The sequence below is a fragment of the Lemur catta genome, chromosome 19 (genome assembly GCF_020740605.2).
Source record: "Lemur catta isolate mLemCat1 chromosome 19, mLemCat1.pri, whole genome shotgun sequence".
NCBI lineage: Eukaryota > Metazoa > Chordata > Mammalia > Primates > Lemuridae > Lemur > Lemur catta.
The window spans coordinates 3,460,338-3,477,883 of record NC_059146.1 but is presented as its reverse complement, the minus strand read 5'-3'; the positions used below and the strand labels follow the sequence as shown (position 1 = coordinate 3,477,883).

At 38.3% G+C, this 17,546-nt stretch overlaps 1 protein-coding gene across 4 annotated transcripts in view; it reads left to right on the top strand.

Moving 5' to 3' along the window:
• Positions 1-17,546, top strand: part of CORIN (corin, serine peptidase) — a 180,032-nt gene that overhangs the window by 24,075 nt on the left and 138,411 nt on the right. For all 4 annotated transcript variants that reach the window (XM_045532957.1, XM_045532959.1, XM_045532958.1 and 1 more), the window contains exon 3: positions 12,612-12,812. In XM_045532957.1, coding sequence (XP_045388913.1) covers positions 12,612-12,812 — 201 coding nt within the window. The remainder of the gene's footprint in view (positions 1-12,611; positions 12,813-17,546) is intronic.

Genomic DNA, 17,546 nt, shown 5'->3' with positions numbered 1-17,546 from the left:
AAAAATAGATCTTAAACACACACTCAAACTAGACATTACATACCAATTTTAACCACGTGAAGACCGGAAACCAAGTAATACGTGCTGACAGTTTAACTCATTTGTATTCGTATCTTGCTGTCTTTTTTAAAATGAACCATAACCTGAGTTCGAGTAACCTGAGTTCGAGAGGTAAACTGTTGGGAAAAAACAATAAACTCTTACCGTCGGTAGCTACTTACTGACATGAATCAGAATTTTTTGAACGTGTGCAATCAGATAAAATAGAGAAATAAATATCAAGATGATGCTGATCTAATTGCATTACCAATGATTTTGAATTTTTTAATTTCACCAAAACTATGTATTATTTTTTCACAGATTAGTTCATAAAGGTTTTACATTTAGAGCTTATAAAATAAACTAATCCTAATAAAATACAACTCATATCTGTTTGTAGATCTTAGGATGTTATAGATATTTATTTGAAAATAGCATTTATCTGCTACAAGTGCTTGAAAACCACCGCTATGGGTGGTGGATTACATTGGAGGATCTTTCCAAGAAAGGAGAAATCTGATTATATTTGCATTTGCAAAAGACAGTAGAACTGGACACACTTCAGAAGATTGGAGGCAGAAAAATATGAAAGCAGGGAGACCATCTGGGGGCTCTGGCTTTGTTCTAAGTTAAGGTGATGAGGGTTTGGAATGAGGCATTGGGTGATTAAAATCAACAGAGATCGAGACTGATTGGATTTTGGTGAGAGGGAGAGATCAAAGCCCAGATTTCTGGCTTGGGTAGCCCAGTTGATTTTGATGCCATCTGCAAAGATAGGAAATAAAGGCAGAGGAGCCCCATGCAGGTAGAGATGAAGGGCAGATTGGATGTCTGGTTTGTAAGTTAGAGATACTTGCGGGACAACCAAGTAGAGTGGAATCGTAGTTTAAGTGCATCTATCTTGAAGAAATTTGGCAGTGCAGTCTGGGCCAAGAAACGGAGGAATACAAGAACTCCAACACGTTGCTTTCCTAAGGAAATTTCGGGGGAAATGGTGACTGACTGTGATTTCTGCCTTATGTGCTGACTTCAGAATTTAACTCCTGCCCCGCTGCTACGGGTCTGAAGCTGGAGGCATCGGAAGGGGAGCAGAGAGGGGCATTCTGGCTACGGTTATGCACGCGGGAGTCTCCGTGGTTCCGTGATAGTTGAAGCAGTTGACAAATTGCGAAGAGAAAATCTACTGACTGAGCGCTGAGGGCTAAGATCTGGAGGATGCTAGTGTGTGTGGACAGACAAAGAAAAAGAAGGGAGAATGGGCGGAGAAGAAGGAAAGGGGCTGGGAAGTGTGGGTTTCACAGAAGCCAGAGGTCAGTAAATGGGACAAGTAAGAGGACAGAGAAAGGGCCTCAGCCCGGGAAGACTGCAGGTTTTCTGTCACCCTTGCTCTGTGGTGTCAGCTGTGGCCTGCCCTCAGGCTAATGGCAGGAAACAGTCCTGAAACTCATCCCCGCCTCTCTCTCCTTGCAAGACTCAACTTCCCCACGGACGTGGCCTGCTTTGCTTCCCTCTCCAGAGCCTTGCTTAGTTGCCCTTTTGTATTTATAGTTGTTATCTCTGGGAACATCTGTCTGGTGGGAGCTTCCTCAGACATACCATTGCCATTTTTAAAAGTCAAGCCATCATGAGGCTGTGCTCAACGGCTCACACGCATTGAGGAATCTTTCCTTTCACTCGCAGGGTCTAAGGCTAATATACCTGCAAGTACTTGTAAGTACCTCGGTGCTAAGAGAACCTCTGAGCACAGAGGGTGGACAAGGGATTCTATTAAAACGGCATTTTAAGTGTTGTTTTTTTTTTTAAATTTATTAAGGCGTTTCATTCTTCTACAGCTTTATTGAGATGGAATTCACACAGCACACAGTTTAACCATTTAAAGTGCATGATTCGGTGGTTTTTAGTATATTCACAGATGTGTGCAGCCATCACCGCAGTTGTAGAACATTTTCATCACCTCCAAGAGAAAGCCTGGACCCTTTAGCTCCCCACCTGTTCCCATCTCCTCACCCCCGCTCGTAAGCAGCAGCTAATTTGTTTTCTGTCTCTATAGATTTCCCCATTCTGAACACTCTGTATGACCCTATGTGGTATTTCGTGACTGTGGTATTTCAGTACACCTTGCACTTAGCATAATATCTTTAAGGTTCGTGCACGTTGTAGTATGTATTAATACTTCATTTCTTTTGACAGCTGAACAGCATTCCATTGTATGGATATACCATAGTTTATTCATTTGTCAATTGAAAAACATTTGGGTTATTTCCATCTTTTGGCTATGAAGACTAATCCTCCTACTATGAATATTAATGTATGAGTTTTTGTGAGGACGTACATTTGCATTTCTCATGGGTATATACCAAGAGTAGAATTTCGCATCGCTTCTCTAAGGGGTTAGGGAGACTGCTAATTTGTAACTACTCCTAAGTGCTATTTTGTTTCTATGTAGCAAACTTTAGAAAGTGGGTGTTTCCCCACACATCTTCAAAAGCATTCTTTTTATAAATTCTGCACCAGATGATTTGGGATAGCCATATGGAAGTAATATCTGTCCAAACAAATATTCCTTATTTTATAACTAAGATGTTTATTGTTGTAAGGAGCAATACCACCATTTTATATCATTGTTGAAAAGCCCTCATTAAATTATGCTTACTTTTAAAAATGTCTGTTTGGTTTGAGTTTATAACTCCATGCTCATTCAAAGTTTTGTAATTATTTCTGTGTTCATTAGGGCTCCTAAGGGGTCCTGAGATATCAATTGTGAATACATAACAGGAGCTCCAGCTTCAAAAGGCAGAGAGATAATAATGAGAAGATTATTGATGAGGAAAAGATAATACAATTTTTGTGCTAACAAACACAGATGTGCCATGTCTCTAATTTTGTATTTTGGCTCCTCTCATGCATAAAATCAAGATGCTAAAAAAGATTTCCGAAGATAAGAGAGCTGGACTTTTCAAATAATTGTTTTAGCAGCAGGCTAGAGAAGATAACAGTAGCAAATTGTTTCTCATTGCAAAGCTTTAAACTGAAGCTGAAGCTACCAACGTTTGCTAACTTGGTAGATAGTCTGAGACGTCCATATGGTTCCAGAGATTTGTGCTCTAAAATAAGGATCCAGGTTTTTGAAAGAAGTTGAAGGAGAAATTGAAAAATAAGAAAGTTACATTCTCTGTAGGTTTTTATTTCTGGAGTTAGAGTCTAATGCAGATGGGCCATATGACAAAGAAAGAACATATAACTTGGCACTAAAAGGTCTGGGTTTAGGGTTTTACTTTTCCATGTACTAGACATGTGAGTTTAGGTAAGATACTTCACTTTCTCTGTGAGATCGAATTCTTTTCCATATTGCAGAGTTGTTATGGAAGTCAAATGAGATAATATTTGTGAAAGCATTTTTATAAATGATAAAGTTCATTATGAAAGTAAAGAATTGGTTTTTATTTGGTGATTAATAATTATCAGATAGTCATTTTAATAAATAGTTTCATTATGGTCAAATAACAATTGACTAAAAATATTTCTCATTTTAACTCTATTCACATGACCCTTTGTCATAGGAATCCCACAATCCATAACCCCATAACCGCACAAGCAAACCACTGCTGCAGTTTATTCTAATTGCCCATTAAGTAGCTAGGAAGAAATAAAGTTGACCAACTGTTGGATCTGCAACACGATGACAAGTTTCACATGTCTTTTATACTTAGGCCCCAGACTTACTTTCAGAGGCTAATTTGTTTCTTACAAGAACTAAACCTGCAGCAGTTTATAACTTCCATCCCAAGTCTAGAAGAGTCAGCTTGTGCCATGGAGCACTTTAGCAGAGATTGAACTAACTGCTTTAAATTATATAATATAATAACATATTATAATATGCAAATATATATTATTATGCAATATTTAAAGTAAAATTGTTTTATTATGTTGAGAGGCATTTAAAAGAAATGAAGGTGTAGCTATAATTTGATACTTTTCATTCCTCAATCATTTAGGGAGTGCCTGTTATGTGTAACAAGGCGTGCTATAGGCATCGGGCGCAGCATTGAATAAAGTCCTCGGACTCCACAGTGAGGAGGAAGGCATTAAGCAAACATAATTTCACATACTTAATTACAACAGAGGTCACTGCTATCTGGGAAGAGACAAGGTGCAAAGAGAGCTTAGGGGAGGGAACATGGGCTGAGGTGAGGGAAGCTTCTCTGCAGGATCAGCACTTTACCCACGAAACCCGCAGTGAGGATATTGCTGTAAGGGAGGGACAGGGTCTGGTCACAGCATTCATTCATTCGTGCAATCACTTTAATGAGGTATGACTGACATACAAAAAGTTGTATATATTTGATGTATTACCACTTGCTGCATTTGGAAATAACTGTACATCTGTGAAACTAACACCACAATCTATGCCATAAACATATTTATCACTTCCAAAAGTTTCCTTCCATCTTATTTATTGATTATTATTATTATATTTTCATAATCAGGACATTTAACATAAGATCTATCCTCTCAAACAAATTTTTAAGTATATGAAGAAATACAGTTCACTAGAGGTATTGTGCCGTGTAGTTGATCTGTAGGACTTATTCATCTTGCAGTACTGAAATTTTATACCCTTTGATATTTCCCTCTCCCCTCTCACAATCACCATTCTACTCTCTGCTTCTATGAGTTTGACTATTTTAGATTTCTCATATCATGTAGTATTTGTCCTTCAGTGTCAGGCTTATTTCACTTAGACTAATGTCTCCCAGGTTCATCCATGTTGTCAAAAATGGCAGCATTTCCTTCTTTGCTAAGGCTGAGTAATATTCCATTGTGTGTACGTGCCATATGTTCTTTATCCATTCCTCCAGCGATGGACATTTAGGCTGCTTCCATGTCTTAGCTATTGTGAATAATGCTGCAATGAACATGGGAATGCAGATATCTCTTCAAGATCCTAATCTCAATTCCTTTGGTTACATATCCAGAAATGGGATTGCTGGATCATATGGTAGTTTTATTTTTAATTTTTTGAGGAACATCCATACTGTTTCCCATAATGGTTACACCAACTGACATTCCCACCACCAGTATGTACACATTCCATATCCAACACTTGTTATCTTTTGGTTTTTGATAATAGCCATCCTAACAGGCATGAGGTGATATCTCATTGTGGTTTTTATTTGCATTTCCCTGATAATTAGTGATGTTGAGCACCCATCTCTATAGAAATTGGCTATTTATATGTCTTCTTTGGAGAAACATCTATTTACATACTTTGGCCATTAAAAAAAAATTGGGTTAGTTGTTTGAGTTGTAGGAGTTCCTTATGTATTTTGGACATTAACTTTTTATCAAATATATGGTTTTCAGATATTATCTCCCATCGTGTAGGTTGCCTTTTCATTTTGTTTATTGTTTCCTTTGCTGTGCAGAAACTTTTTAGTTTGTTGTAATCCCACTTGTCTATTTTTCCTTTTCAGCCTATGCTTTTGATTCCATATCTAAGAAATTATCACCACTAGCATCAAAAAGAATAAAATACTTAAGAAAAAGCCTAACTAAGGAGGTGAAATATTTTTATACTGAAACTATAAAACACTGCTGAAAGAAATTAAAGCAGACACAAATAAATGGAAGGACATTTAATGTTCAACTGGAAGAATTAATATTGTTAAAATGTTCATACTACCCATAGTGATCTACATATTCAATGCAATCCCTAGCTAAATCTCGGTGGCATTTTTTTCACAGAAAAATAAATCCTAAAATTCATATGGAAATAAAAATGACCCCAAATAACCAAAGCAGTTTTGAGCAAAAAGAACAAAGCTAGAGGCATCATGCTTCCTGATGTCAAAATATATTACAAACCAACAGTAATCAAAGCAGTATAGCACTGGCATTAAAACAGACATATAGACCAAAGGAACAGAATATAGAGGGCAGAAATAAACCCACGTATAAAGGGTCATCCGATCTACGACAAGGGTGCTCAGAATACACAAGCGGGAAAGGATAGTCTCTTCAACAAATGGCATTAAGAAAACTTGATATCCACTTGCAAAAGAGTGAAACTGGACCCTTATCTTACACCATCATGCAAAAATCAAGTAAAAATGGATTAAAGACCAAAACACAAGATCTGAAACCGTAAAATTCCTGGAAGAAAACATAGGGGAAAAAAGCTTTTTGACATTGGTCTTGACAATGATTTCCTGATTGGAGTTCTTAAAAGGTGTTTGGGCAGCTGTATGAAGAAAGGATTGAAGTTGGTGGAGTATGAAGCAGGGAGTCCTACTAATGTTTGGGGTATGGTCTGAGTTAATTTTTTCAAACTATTGTTCATCTCAACGTAATGTCACCAGTTATGATCCAAGACTTCTCTTTAGAATGCTCCTAACTTTGTCTTTCCTGGGCTGCTGAAGACTTGGTTTCAAAGGGTCTTCCACTTATCCACTCATCTATATGCTGAAATAAGAATAAAAAAAATAAAATAAATTTTCTCTGTTTTAACCACAAGCTTGTGAGGAATGGCCTAAAATTACCTTTCTAGTTTTCTTAATACTATGAAAGGTCTATATGTGGCCTGTTAATTTTTTAACAAAATGAAGAAGAAAGAAAATTTACAGTCTTATATATAGAGTATAGAAACATTCCATTTTTCTTGAACTCAAGAGAAACATTTCTTTTCAAAAATGAGTTTTCTCCTCAAAAATGCTAGATGAGCTGAAGATCATTGAGCTTAAATACAGTTCTTCTCTTGAAAATTTCTTAGCAGCTTGGTGGCTTTTACAAGAATTTGGAATTATAAGAATCTTAACTTCCTAACTTGTAATGCTGTGTTTTGAATATCATTTTAAAATGGGAAACCTCTCAAATACTTATTTCCTCACACCAAAAATTTAAGATTCTCTATGATCTTTTGTGACCTGACTCCACAATATTTATTTCAATCTTCAAATTCTTTTCATAACTCTGGCTTTCTGGTGCAGATTCATCAACATAGTGTTCTTAAACAGGAGAATATTTTTTTCAGCTACTCAGGCCTGTGGTTCTGTATCACGTCTAAAGCTTTGTGAAACGGTCCGAAGTCTCGTACTCAAGGTATGGTCCGTGGACAAGCAGCACCATCAGGACCTGGAAGTTTGTGTGAAATCTCTGGCCCCACTGCAGACCTGCAGAATTTGCAGTCTAGCAAGATCCATAGCTGATTCCTACACTTCAATCAGCCCCCTTTCTCTTCTTTCCATACTAGTATATCTTTTCTGACTAAGGCCTCCAATGTTGTCTTCAATCCAATCCAATGTGCTGCATTGGAAACCAGTGTGCATTTGAACGAGACCTTAAAAAGAAGAACCTGTGCTCTCTCTGTGTGTTTGTTCATGTCAACTCATGATGAGCACGTTCACGGTTAGTTGGTGCCAGCGATGCTTTCTTCTACTCAGGTGTGCTACCCACATACGATCCTGCTTGGTGCCAACTACTCCTTTCTTCTTGAAATGCCCTTCAACTTTGCCTTCATATTATCATTTCTGATTATCCTTCTATTTCTCTGATTGGCCTTTCTCAGTTTCCCTCAGCTCACCTTTCTCTACCCACCCATTCGGTGACAGGTGTCTGTCCTAACCTGTCTTCTTACTTTACACTCATGTCAGCCAGTCCCATCACTTTATTCATCATTCATATGTTCAACAACTATTTATTGAAGCCTTCGCTGGTGCTAGGTGCTCTGCCGGGTGCTTGAGGCACAGAGGTGCATACGACACTTGACTGTGTATGTGCTGTGACATCAGCAGTGTGTGCTCCGGGGACACGACGGCAAGGCATTCTGGAGGAAATCTTTAGATTGCTTCTGGTTTGGGCTTTTTTCCCTCTTGAATGTTTCACAAGCACTTTATACTCAACGTATGTATATGACAACAAAAATAAGCTCCCACGAAGCTATTTTTCATTCTTTGTTATCCATTGCATCAGTCAGGATTGGCCAGACTTTGCAACAACCACAAATCCCCAAATACCAGCGGTTTAGAAACAACAGAGGTTCCTTCCTTACTCATGATGCACATCCTTTGCAGCTCCGCAGGGGCTGTGCTCACTGAGGCCCTTCAGGACCAAACTGATGGACCAGCCGCCATCTTGAACCTTTGTGGATATCAGTTATGCCAGAGCTCTGAAGACTCTTACATCAGCAGTTAAATACTTCTGCCCAGAAGCAATACTTTTCAATTTTGCTCATCATCTCGAACTTGATGCAAGTCCTCACCCAAGAGGCCAGAGAATGCAACCCTCAGCATGTGTCCTGGTTAGAAGGGAAGAAAATTGAAAGTATTCAGTGAACGGCACTGATCCCTCTCTCAGCTGGAAGTACCTTCATGTACCTAGTTGTTCACACCAGATACCTTGGAGAGACCTTTGACCCTTTCCCTCCTGTCCATGTGATTTTTGCCTCTGACAGCTCTTTTTAAAATGCCCCCTTTGACCTCATGGCTTTTGCATTGCTCCCTCTTTTCTCACTTGGACTATTGCAATAGACTTTTACTTTCAAACATCGCTCTGTGGCCAGAGTGATTATTCTAATAATGCTTCACCCTGTTTAAGACCCTTCAAAAGTTTTCCGTCACAAGATAAATTCCAAGCCTTTAACAAGAGCCATCCTGACATCTGGCTTCCATTCCCACTCCCGCCTCGTCTCTTGCCAGCCTGCCTGTGTGTAGCCCCATTCCACCTCTCGCTGCTGCGAGGCTTTTCCACGTCTTGCCCCCTTTGCTCTATCTAAAAAATGTCCCACTCCCTATCACCACACCCCCCTCCTCCCCACAAATACTTTGCTCAAACCTAGAAAACCCCAAACATTTTGCTCAAACCTAGAAAACCCCAAATCATCTTTTAAGATTCACACCAAGGATATGATCCCCTAAAAAAGCTCGTCTGACTTTCTCAAATGGAATGATGGCGATTTCTCTAACTTGTTACCACCAGATTGTCCCACGCACATCCTTCTCAGAGCACTTGTGGCATGGTTTGCATTTTTTAGACTGCATTCCTGTCTCCCTCGACTATCTACAAACATCTTGATGGTGAGACCCTCCCACTAAAGTTTGTGTTCTCAACAGAGGGTAAGTATGAAGTTTCTGGCACATGGGAAATGTGAAGTCAATGTGTCACACATGGCTACAGATACAAAGACAAGGAATTAATTTTAAAAACCACATCATAGGAAGATAAATTCTATGAGCATATAATGGGTCATTTTTTTTTAAGTTAACCTAAATACTCTGTGCGTAGTGAAAAGTGTGTGTGGGTCCCTCTCAATTCTTGGGCAGGTTCACTATCCCTTGTAAACTTTAGTTTCCTTCTCTCTAAACTCTGTGAAGAGAGGTTAATTACATTACCTGTTCCTTGGGATTGCTGGAAAGTTAACTCAGTTGATGGCTGTGGTTAGGGCATTTAGCAAGGTGCCTGTGTTAGTTTCTTATGGCTGCCAGAACAAATTGCTCAAATTATCACAAGCTTGGTAGCTTAAAACAACATACATTTAGTATCTTACTGCTGTGAAGGTCAGAAGTCTGAAATTGGTCTCCCTGGGCTGAAATGAAGATGTTCCTCCTGGATGCGCTAGGGGACAGTCTGTTTCCTTGCATTTTCTAGCTTCTAGGGGCTTCCTGCATTCCTTGGCTTGTGGCCCCTTCCATCTTCAAAACAAGCAATGTTCCGTTGAGTCTTGCTCACACTCCTTGATTCTGACACGCACTCTCTTATCTCCCACTTCTGCTTGTGAAGATCTTTGTGATTGTATTGAACTCACCTAAATAATCCAAGATCACTTCTGCATTTCGAGACCCTCACCTTACGTGCACCCTTTGCCATGTAAGGTGTGGAGAGTCACATAGTCACATGGTCTGGGAATTAGGAGGTGGGCATTTCTGGGGGATCATTATTCTTCCTGCCACAGTGCCTGCCCAAGATCTTCATTGTAAGGGAGCAGTAAAGTTTGGCTGATTTGCTTCTGAGAATTACCCATTGGTGATGCCAGGATGCAGTTACAGTAAAAGGAAATTGGTATTTATTTAAAAGTACCTTAGTAGCCTAAGGAAGACAATTTTACTAACATTACCGTTATTGTGTAGTAATTAATGACAGGGATGGAGAGCTTAGCATGCGCCAAGAGCTGTTCCCAGTGTTCATATATGTGTTGACTAATTTGATCCTAACGGCCACCTTCGCGAGGGGGTACTTTTATTTTCCTTCTTTTATGGCACTTGAGAGTTTGCCCAAAGTTTCAGGACTAGTAAGTGACAGAGATGGGATTTAAAGCCAGGTGGCCAGGCTAAGAACCACAGCACTATACAAAATAGGAATGTGGAAAAGGATGGGGCAACACTAGAAGAATAAATACTCTACTTTGGGCTAATGGTTCTTAGCATTTTTATAGCTCATTGCGATGCTGGTTGAGAGTGTTTAGTTTTATTGAATTGTAATTCTTGTGCTCTTAAAAGAAAATGCATAGTAGACAACCAGCTGTGTTGGGAGTTGGTCAATTTCCAGAGATACTTGAAGACAAATTCTCCAGTGAATTCAGGCTTTTAAAAGATGTGTCCTTTAGGCTTTCCCTCTCTTTCTTTCTCTCTCTCTCTTTCTTTCTCTCCCTCCCTCTTTCTCTCTTCCCTTCTCAAAAACATACTTTAAAAACATTAGCTACTGTAACTATCATATATTATTTTTCTGTTCTGCCAAATTGCTTTGATACATAGAGTTTAAGGGCAAGGAAACTGCCCTTTTTAAAAGAAAGTTGTTATTCAAGTCAGTATTTTCTTTCAAAAAAAAAAAGTCAGTGTTACAAAGGACATCTCAGGCTAAAAGATGCTATGCACACTTTCACCACTGTGATTAGGATAAAACGATACAGGAAAGATTATTAATAAGGCTAATCATTACAAACAAAATGTTAAGAACAACCGTGGAAATATTTCTTATGATAAGGAACTCATTTTAGGAGAATTGCTCCGGGGTGCAACTGTGAGGAACTGGCGTTTGCTAAAGGTATGTTTGACAGAGCTAGATGCTGATTCCTAGATTCGGCGAGATAAGGAAATCAGCCTAATGGGCCTTACGTATTCATTACAGCCATATTAGCGTAAATATTACCTCCTGTGAAAAATCTCCTTATGCAAAATAAACAAAGAAGTGAGCAACTAACAAATGGATGAAAGTAAAATTATATGTAATGGATTAGTAGATTCTTCCGTATGAATGAAATACATTTTATATAGCAACCGAGACTATCACATGTTTATTTTGATCTAGGATAAATTCTAAATCATTTTGAAAATCAAAAGAAATTCAGCGAAGTCCTTCATTCTTACCTGCTGCATTTGATGTTTACTCACAATCACACAGACAGTTTGGAGAACGTGTTACCTGCATCACATGGTCACGATTTAGCTTTTACGCTCTAATGTTTTATTTAGAATCCTTTGGCAGATGAAACTCTTGACCTTAGCTAGAAACAGCTGCTTTTCTATTTTGATTTGTAGTTAATGTTTTCCAAGTGTCAAGCACATGGAGAGAAAAATTTTTTCCATAGACTGATATTAAACATTTTATTTATATTTCTTTTATTTTTAATGATCCATGGCACTATTTAGAAAAGTGAAAGCCAATTAGAGCATTTGCTGTAAATGTTTTTAGAAAAGAATATCTCCCTTGGGTGTTTCTATGGGTGGATCAATATCACGTTCATTTATTTTTGTGGCATGCTTAACTAACAGTGCTATGTTCTCCAAACACAGTCTGCTGTCTATTTTGATTAGGTTAAAAATACGTGATCTCTTTCAAGGCTTTCAAAAGTCTTTGCCTAAAGACAAAGTTAGGTGCTTTTCAAGAATCTTAGCTTTGACTCTTTATTTTGTCAATGAATGGATACCTTGAGAAAGTGACCAGTTGATAATCTTAGTTTAATGACTATTTCCTATTTTATATGATCATGTTTTATAGCTTTCTCATCAAAGATGATGATAATTTAGTTTTTTCTTTCATTTTGTGCTGTATTTAGAGTTTGACTTGTTTTTGATCTCTGTAAGTCTGGGTAAATGTAATATATGAGCCCTATTACTTTTATTTATACGTTATGCATAGTTTACTGAAAATTAGTGCAATATATGGGGAATATAAGTGTGAATCTTGGGTCCCAAGTAGCGTACAATGATCAGTGACATTGAGAAACTGAGAAACCGGAGGAAGCACAGTAAGATCCACCACATTTTATTTGTGGTGAGTCCCAGGTGAGGCAGAATTACCCTAAATTCTCTGGGCCCCAGGAAACCTAGATGGGAGACTCAGTTTTTAAATCTTAAGCTCTTGAGGAAGCAATGTTTCATCACGAGGCCATGTGATTTGTGGTAGAAGAGAAATTCTTTTGGTTGTCCCCGTGAAGGAGGTCACTGGGGTGGCCATCATCTTTCTCTTTGATTGCCTGGATGAAATGACATGTAGGAAAGTAGCTCTGGAGTTTATCAATATGTTTTTTAACAGTAAATAATTCTAGTAATGTTTTAAAATATATATATTTTGTCTTTCAGGGACATTAAAAAAGACCTATTTTAAATCAAATGGGAGTGAACCTTTGGTCACTGATGGTGAAGTGCGAGGGTCTGATGTTATTCTGACAAACACCACCTATAGCGAGAGCACGGGGGCGTCCACGGCACGTCCCGGCCAGCACGTGCCAGCCTGGGCCACAGACGCTTCTCTCCCAGGGGACCAGAGTCACAGGAATACAAGTAAGTCTGAAGGTGGCGAATGCCAGTGGCCTCTGATGTCTGTGGGACCCACAGGTAGGTTTTTAAGGGCAGCAACCAATGCTCTTAATTCGTAATCACTCCCTGGTCCCCCGGGCGAATTTCCACTCAGTTATCTGGGAAGCCTGGCCGAGTGTCCTATTCTTAAACACGAAATGCCATCGACTCAGCTGTCCAGATAGGGACTGAGAAAGAAATGAATATTTACCAATGCCATGCAACATTTCTGAGGTATGAAAATTTGTGCTGTTTGCCTCAATATGGTGGTATTGATTTTTTTTTTTTTTTGGTGGTATTGATTTTTTAGTGGCTTACCTATGAAAGTTTGTGCTTCTGTTTTGAAAGTTTTTTTGTTGTTATTTGAGACAGAGTCTCACTCTATTGCCAGGGCTAGAGTCTAATGGCATCATCATAGCTCACTCCATCCTCAAACTCAAGCTAACCTCCTGCCTCAGCCTCTGCAGTAGCTGAGACTACATGGGTGCATGACCTCCCTGGGGCTAATTTTTCTTTCTTTCTTTTTTTTTTTTTTTTCCTATAGAGACAGGGGTCTGGCTATTGCCAAGGCTGGTCTTGAACTCCTTACCTACAGTGATCCTTCTACCTCGGCCTGCCAAAGTGCTGGGATTACAGGCATGAGCCACGGCACCCGGCCTTGTTTTGAAGTTTTAAGTTACTTATTTTGAGATGGTTAATAAGGAAGTGAAGTTACTTATTTAGTTGTTGGTCCCTTGCTGGAGGACCGATTCAGTAACCGGATGCCAAGTGATTTAATAGGAGCCAGCGCCGTCCCATTTGCTTTTGAGGTGTTAATGTCTGCTTTTTTTTAAAAAAAATCTTACTTCTCTCTTCTCCCTTTTTTATTGGCTGTGCAATTTATTTTACATGTTGGTGAATGACAACTAATCACACCTTGAGAAAAATGGCATGTGGGAAACTCTTCTGCTGGAGGACAAAGGAAGGGATTTGTTAGTTATTCCAGAAAAAGAGTTAGGAGAGAGAGAGAAAAGATAAAAGACAGAAAGTGTGGACACGGGGCACGACGAGATGGTGAGATGTGGCAGAGGACATGGTCTGGGATGTGATTCTATCCCTTGATACCCTGCAGATCTTTAGTTAAGGTGCTTCCAGAATGCTCAGTGGGAGTGGATTTGTGCAGAAAATGTTGAAGAGCTTCAGCTCTGATCCCATCAGTGCTCATAAAAATTATTCAGACAAGTCATTGTTAAAACTTTCTCTGCAGTTGTCTTGCCTCTCATTTTCTGCTTCCTAAAACAAGGTTACATGGTTGAAAATTATATGAAGTTCATCCGTCCATGGTCATTTTCTTGTTTGTTCCTCTCTCTTTCAAGAAAATCCACTAAGGGATAGCACATCTTAGGTCTGAGACAGAGTATTTATTTTTATTCTGAGCCAGGAAGGGAAAGATTAAGTTGACTTTTAGCTATCACAGTGTATGTTTGCCGGCGTTTGAGGAAAAGCAGGTTTATTCTATTTCTCCAGCCCAAAAAAGACTGGATTCCATTGTTTCACAGAGCACCTTTAGGTATTAACTGTTTCTTATGCTCAATGTTCACCAGTGATTCACACGGATTTGTGTTCATTATCTGACAGTCATACTGCAAACCAGAATCATGCCAAGTTAAATTTATTTTCCTCATGAATTTAAGTTTGAGGTTTTTTATTTTGGTAATGTCTTAAGCACTTCATTATTCCAAAAGACAGGGTTTTCTATCAGAAGTACAGAAATAATTTAAACTAAAACTCAGTCCAGTTAATGTGGTTGCAATTACAGCAATTGTTATTTTCTTCTAGTAAGAGGATTTGTCTGCATTTTGAAGCTTTCATTATTTGTTAAGATTCAAATAGTGTTGACAAACAACCCCTGAAGGGTAAAGAAACATATGGCAGTTGTTGCTCAGATTGGAAGTTTGGTAGAAGTCTGTCTGACTCATTTTCTCTCCCTACAGCTGGAACATTGCTTAAGAATATGAGCATAATTTGACATATGGAGGAAATCCAGGTGAAGTTAGAATGGTTAGTTAAATGGAGAAAGGCCAAAACCTTTGAATACGTGTCATTCCTTGTTGTTAATGTACTTGACAGTTAGCATTGAGCTTTACTGTGGGACCACATAGACCGTCCATATACTGTCTATGTTAATTAAAATTATTTGTTGCCAAGGAATTTGATGGTTTTGCATGCATTTCAGTAATACTGCCAGCCTAGGATCACAGAATTTTAACAATTTTCAAGGCATGTTAGATTATTTTCTTTGTGATCCTTACAATTAATTGATGAGATAAACAAAACAGATAATATCACATACCATTTTTCAAGGTATATGATAACCTCATGAAATTGAGGCTTAGAGAACTTGAGTTGACAAATCCAGTATCACCTGCTTAGCAACTGGTAGACATGAAATTGGGGTTTAGGTCTTAGGACTCTAAGATCAGTGCTCTTTTAAGTTTTTCATGCTTCCTTATTTAATTTTAGTGCTTTCTTTGCAGTAGTAGGAGCATCACTGAACAAATTTTAAGCTCCAGGAGAACAGAAAGAGTAGACTTTTATTTTTTACTGTTGTATAGCCTGTGCTCAATAAAATATTAGTTTTATGAATAAATAAATGAACTGCAGTCATTTCAAATGTTTAATATCTGATTTGTGACTTTGTTAGTGATACTTGATAACACTTCTACCATTTGATATTTATTTAACCAATTTTATTTAATGTATTGTATCTGTATTAACACCTAGTAGAGAATTTACTTTTATCCCCTCTGGTAGGCTTGCTCAGGGTGGGAACCTGGAAAGTATGTATAGGATGGAATGCATGGACCTAACACCCTCTTTTTATTATTATTTTCTAATTATGATATTAGTTTAAATTCCTGGCATATGTAAAACCTATATAAGTCCACTTCAGTCCTAAAATACAGTGGCCACTCTGAGCTACCCAGATATCCTGGATAGGAAACCAGAGGACAAACTCGCGGCAAAAGGCACCAAGTAATAGTCTTTCCCTAAGATATTCCCTCCTGGGGGTCCTTCATGACACACCAGCACACAGAATACTGCAGTTTGCAAAGTTTTAACCATAATACCCCCCTAGTACAGTGTGTAGCACAGATGGGCTTTGTGAATGTGGAGTAGGCTTTATGTGACATCTGGTACTTCTGGAGTTTCATTAGCAGCATTTGAAAACCAGTCGTAATGTGGAAAAGGAAAAGGCCCGCAGTTAACTTTCATGCCCTTTCAGCAAGGGATTTTCCTAGGTTGCAATCTCTATCTGGGTTTTTATTTTTACCCCTTTCTCCTCATATATTTTATAAATGCTTAAACATATGTCGAACTTTAAGGAGAGGGAAAGAGTCTTTGGTCAGCCAAGATCCTTTGGGTTAAAGATAATATGATATATAATAAAATAACCTGGAAACTCTGATCGGGAACTAAAGTGACAAGAGAGTAATGTGCTGAAAGCTTAAAGTGTTCTGTTCTCTCATCACATCGTTGATAACCGGATCCTAAATCTTCTGTTTCGGATGAAAATGCATTATTCCTCTCATTCACTTTTTAAAAACAGCTGCTTTTTTTGAGATATAATCCACATACCATAAAATTCACCCCTTTAATGTGTACAATTCAGCAGTTTTAAAATATATTCGCAGAACTCTGCAACCATCACCACTATCTAATTTTAGAATATTTTTCATCACTGCAAAAAGAAATGTAACATCCCTTGCTCCCTGTTTCCCCTGTATCTCAGCTCCTGGCCAAAACTAGTGTTTTCTGTCTCTGTGGGTTTTCCTTTTCTGAACCTTTCCTGTAAAGGGCATCATATGATCTGTGGTCTTGTGTCTGGCTTGTTTCACTTTGCATGACGTTTTCAGGATGCATCCATGTCATAGCACGTGTCGATACCTCATTCCTTTTTAGTGCTGAATAATGTTTCATTGTATCGATAGATCACGTTTTCTTTATCCAGTCATCCATTGGTGGACGCTTGGGTTGCTTCCAAGATATTATGAATAATGCTGCTAAGAAAATTCATATATGACTTTTCGTGTGGACGTATGTGTCCAGTTCTCTTGAGTTTATACCCGGGAGGGGAGTTGTGTTATTTCTCTGTTTCCCTACTTACCTTCCGTGTAGTTGCTTTATCCATGATTGAAAGTGGGGTATTGAAATCTCCAACTATTAGTATAGAGCTGTCTGTCTCTCCCTTCAATTCTGTCAGTTTTGCTTCAGATATTTTGACTGTCTGTCATTAGGTGTGTAAATGTTTATAATTGTTCTATCTTCTTGCTTTATTGAACCTTTTATTAATATATAATGTCCTGTATCTCTTCTAGCCTTTTTTTGATTTAAAGTCTATTTTATCTGATACAGATGCTCCTCAACTTATGATGGGATTACATGCTAATAAATTCGTTGTAAGTTGAAAATAATTTAAGTAAAAAATGCATTTACTACACCTAACCTAAAGAACATCATAGCTTAGCCTACCTTTAACATTCTTAGAACACTTAAGTTAGCCTACAGTTGGGCAAAATCATCTAACACAAGCCTGTTTTATACTTAAGTGTTAAATATTTTATGTAATTTATTGAATACTGTGCTGAAAGTGAAAAACAGAATGGTTGCATGAGTACTTGAAATACAGTTTCTATTGAACGCCTATGGCTTTTACACCATCATAAAGTTGAACAATTG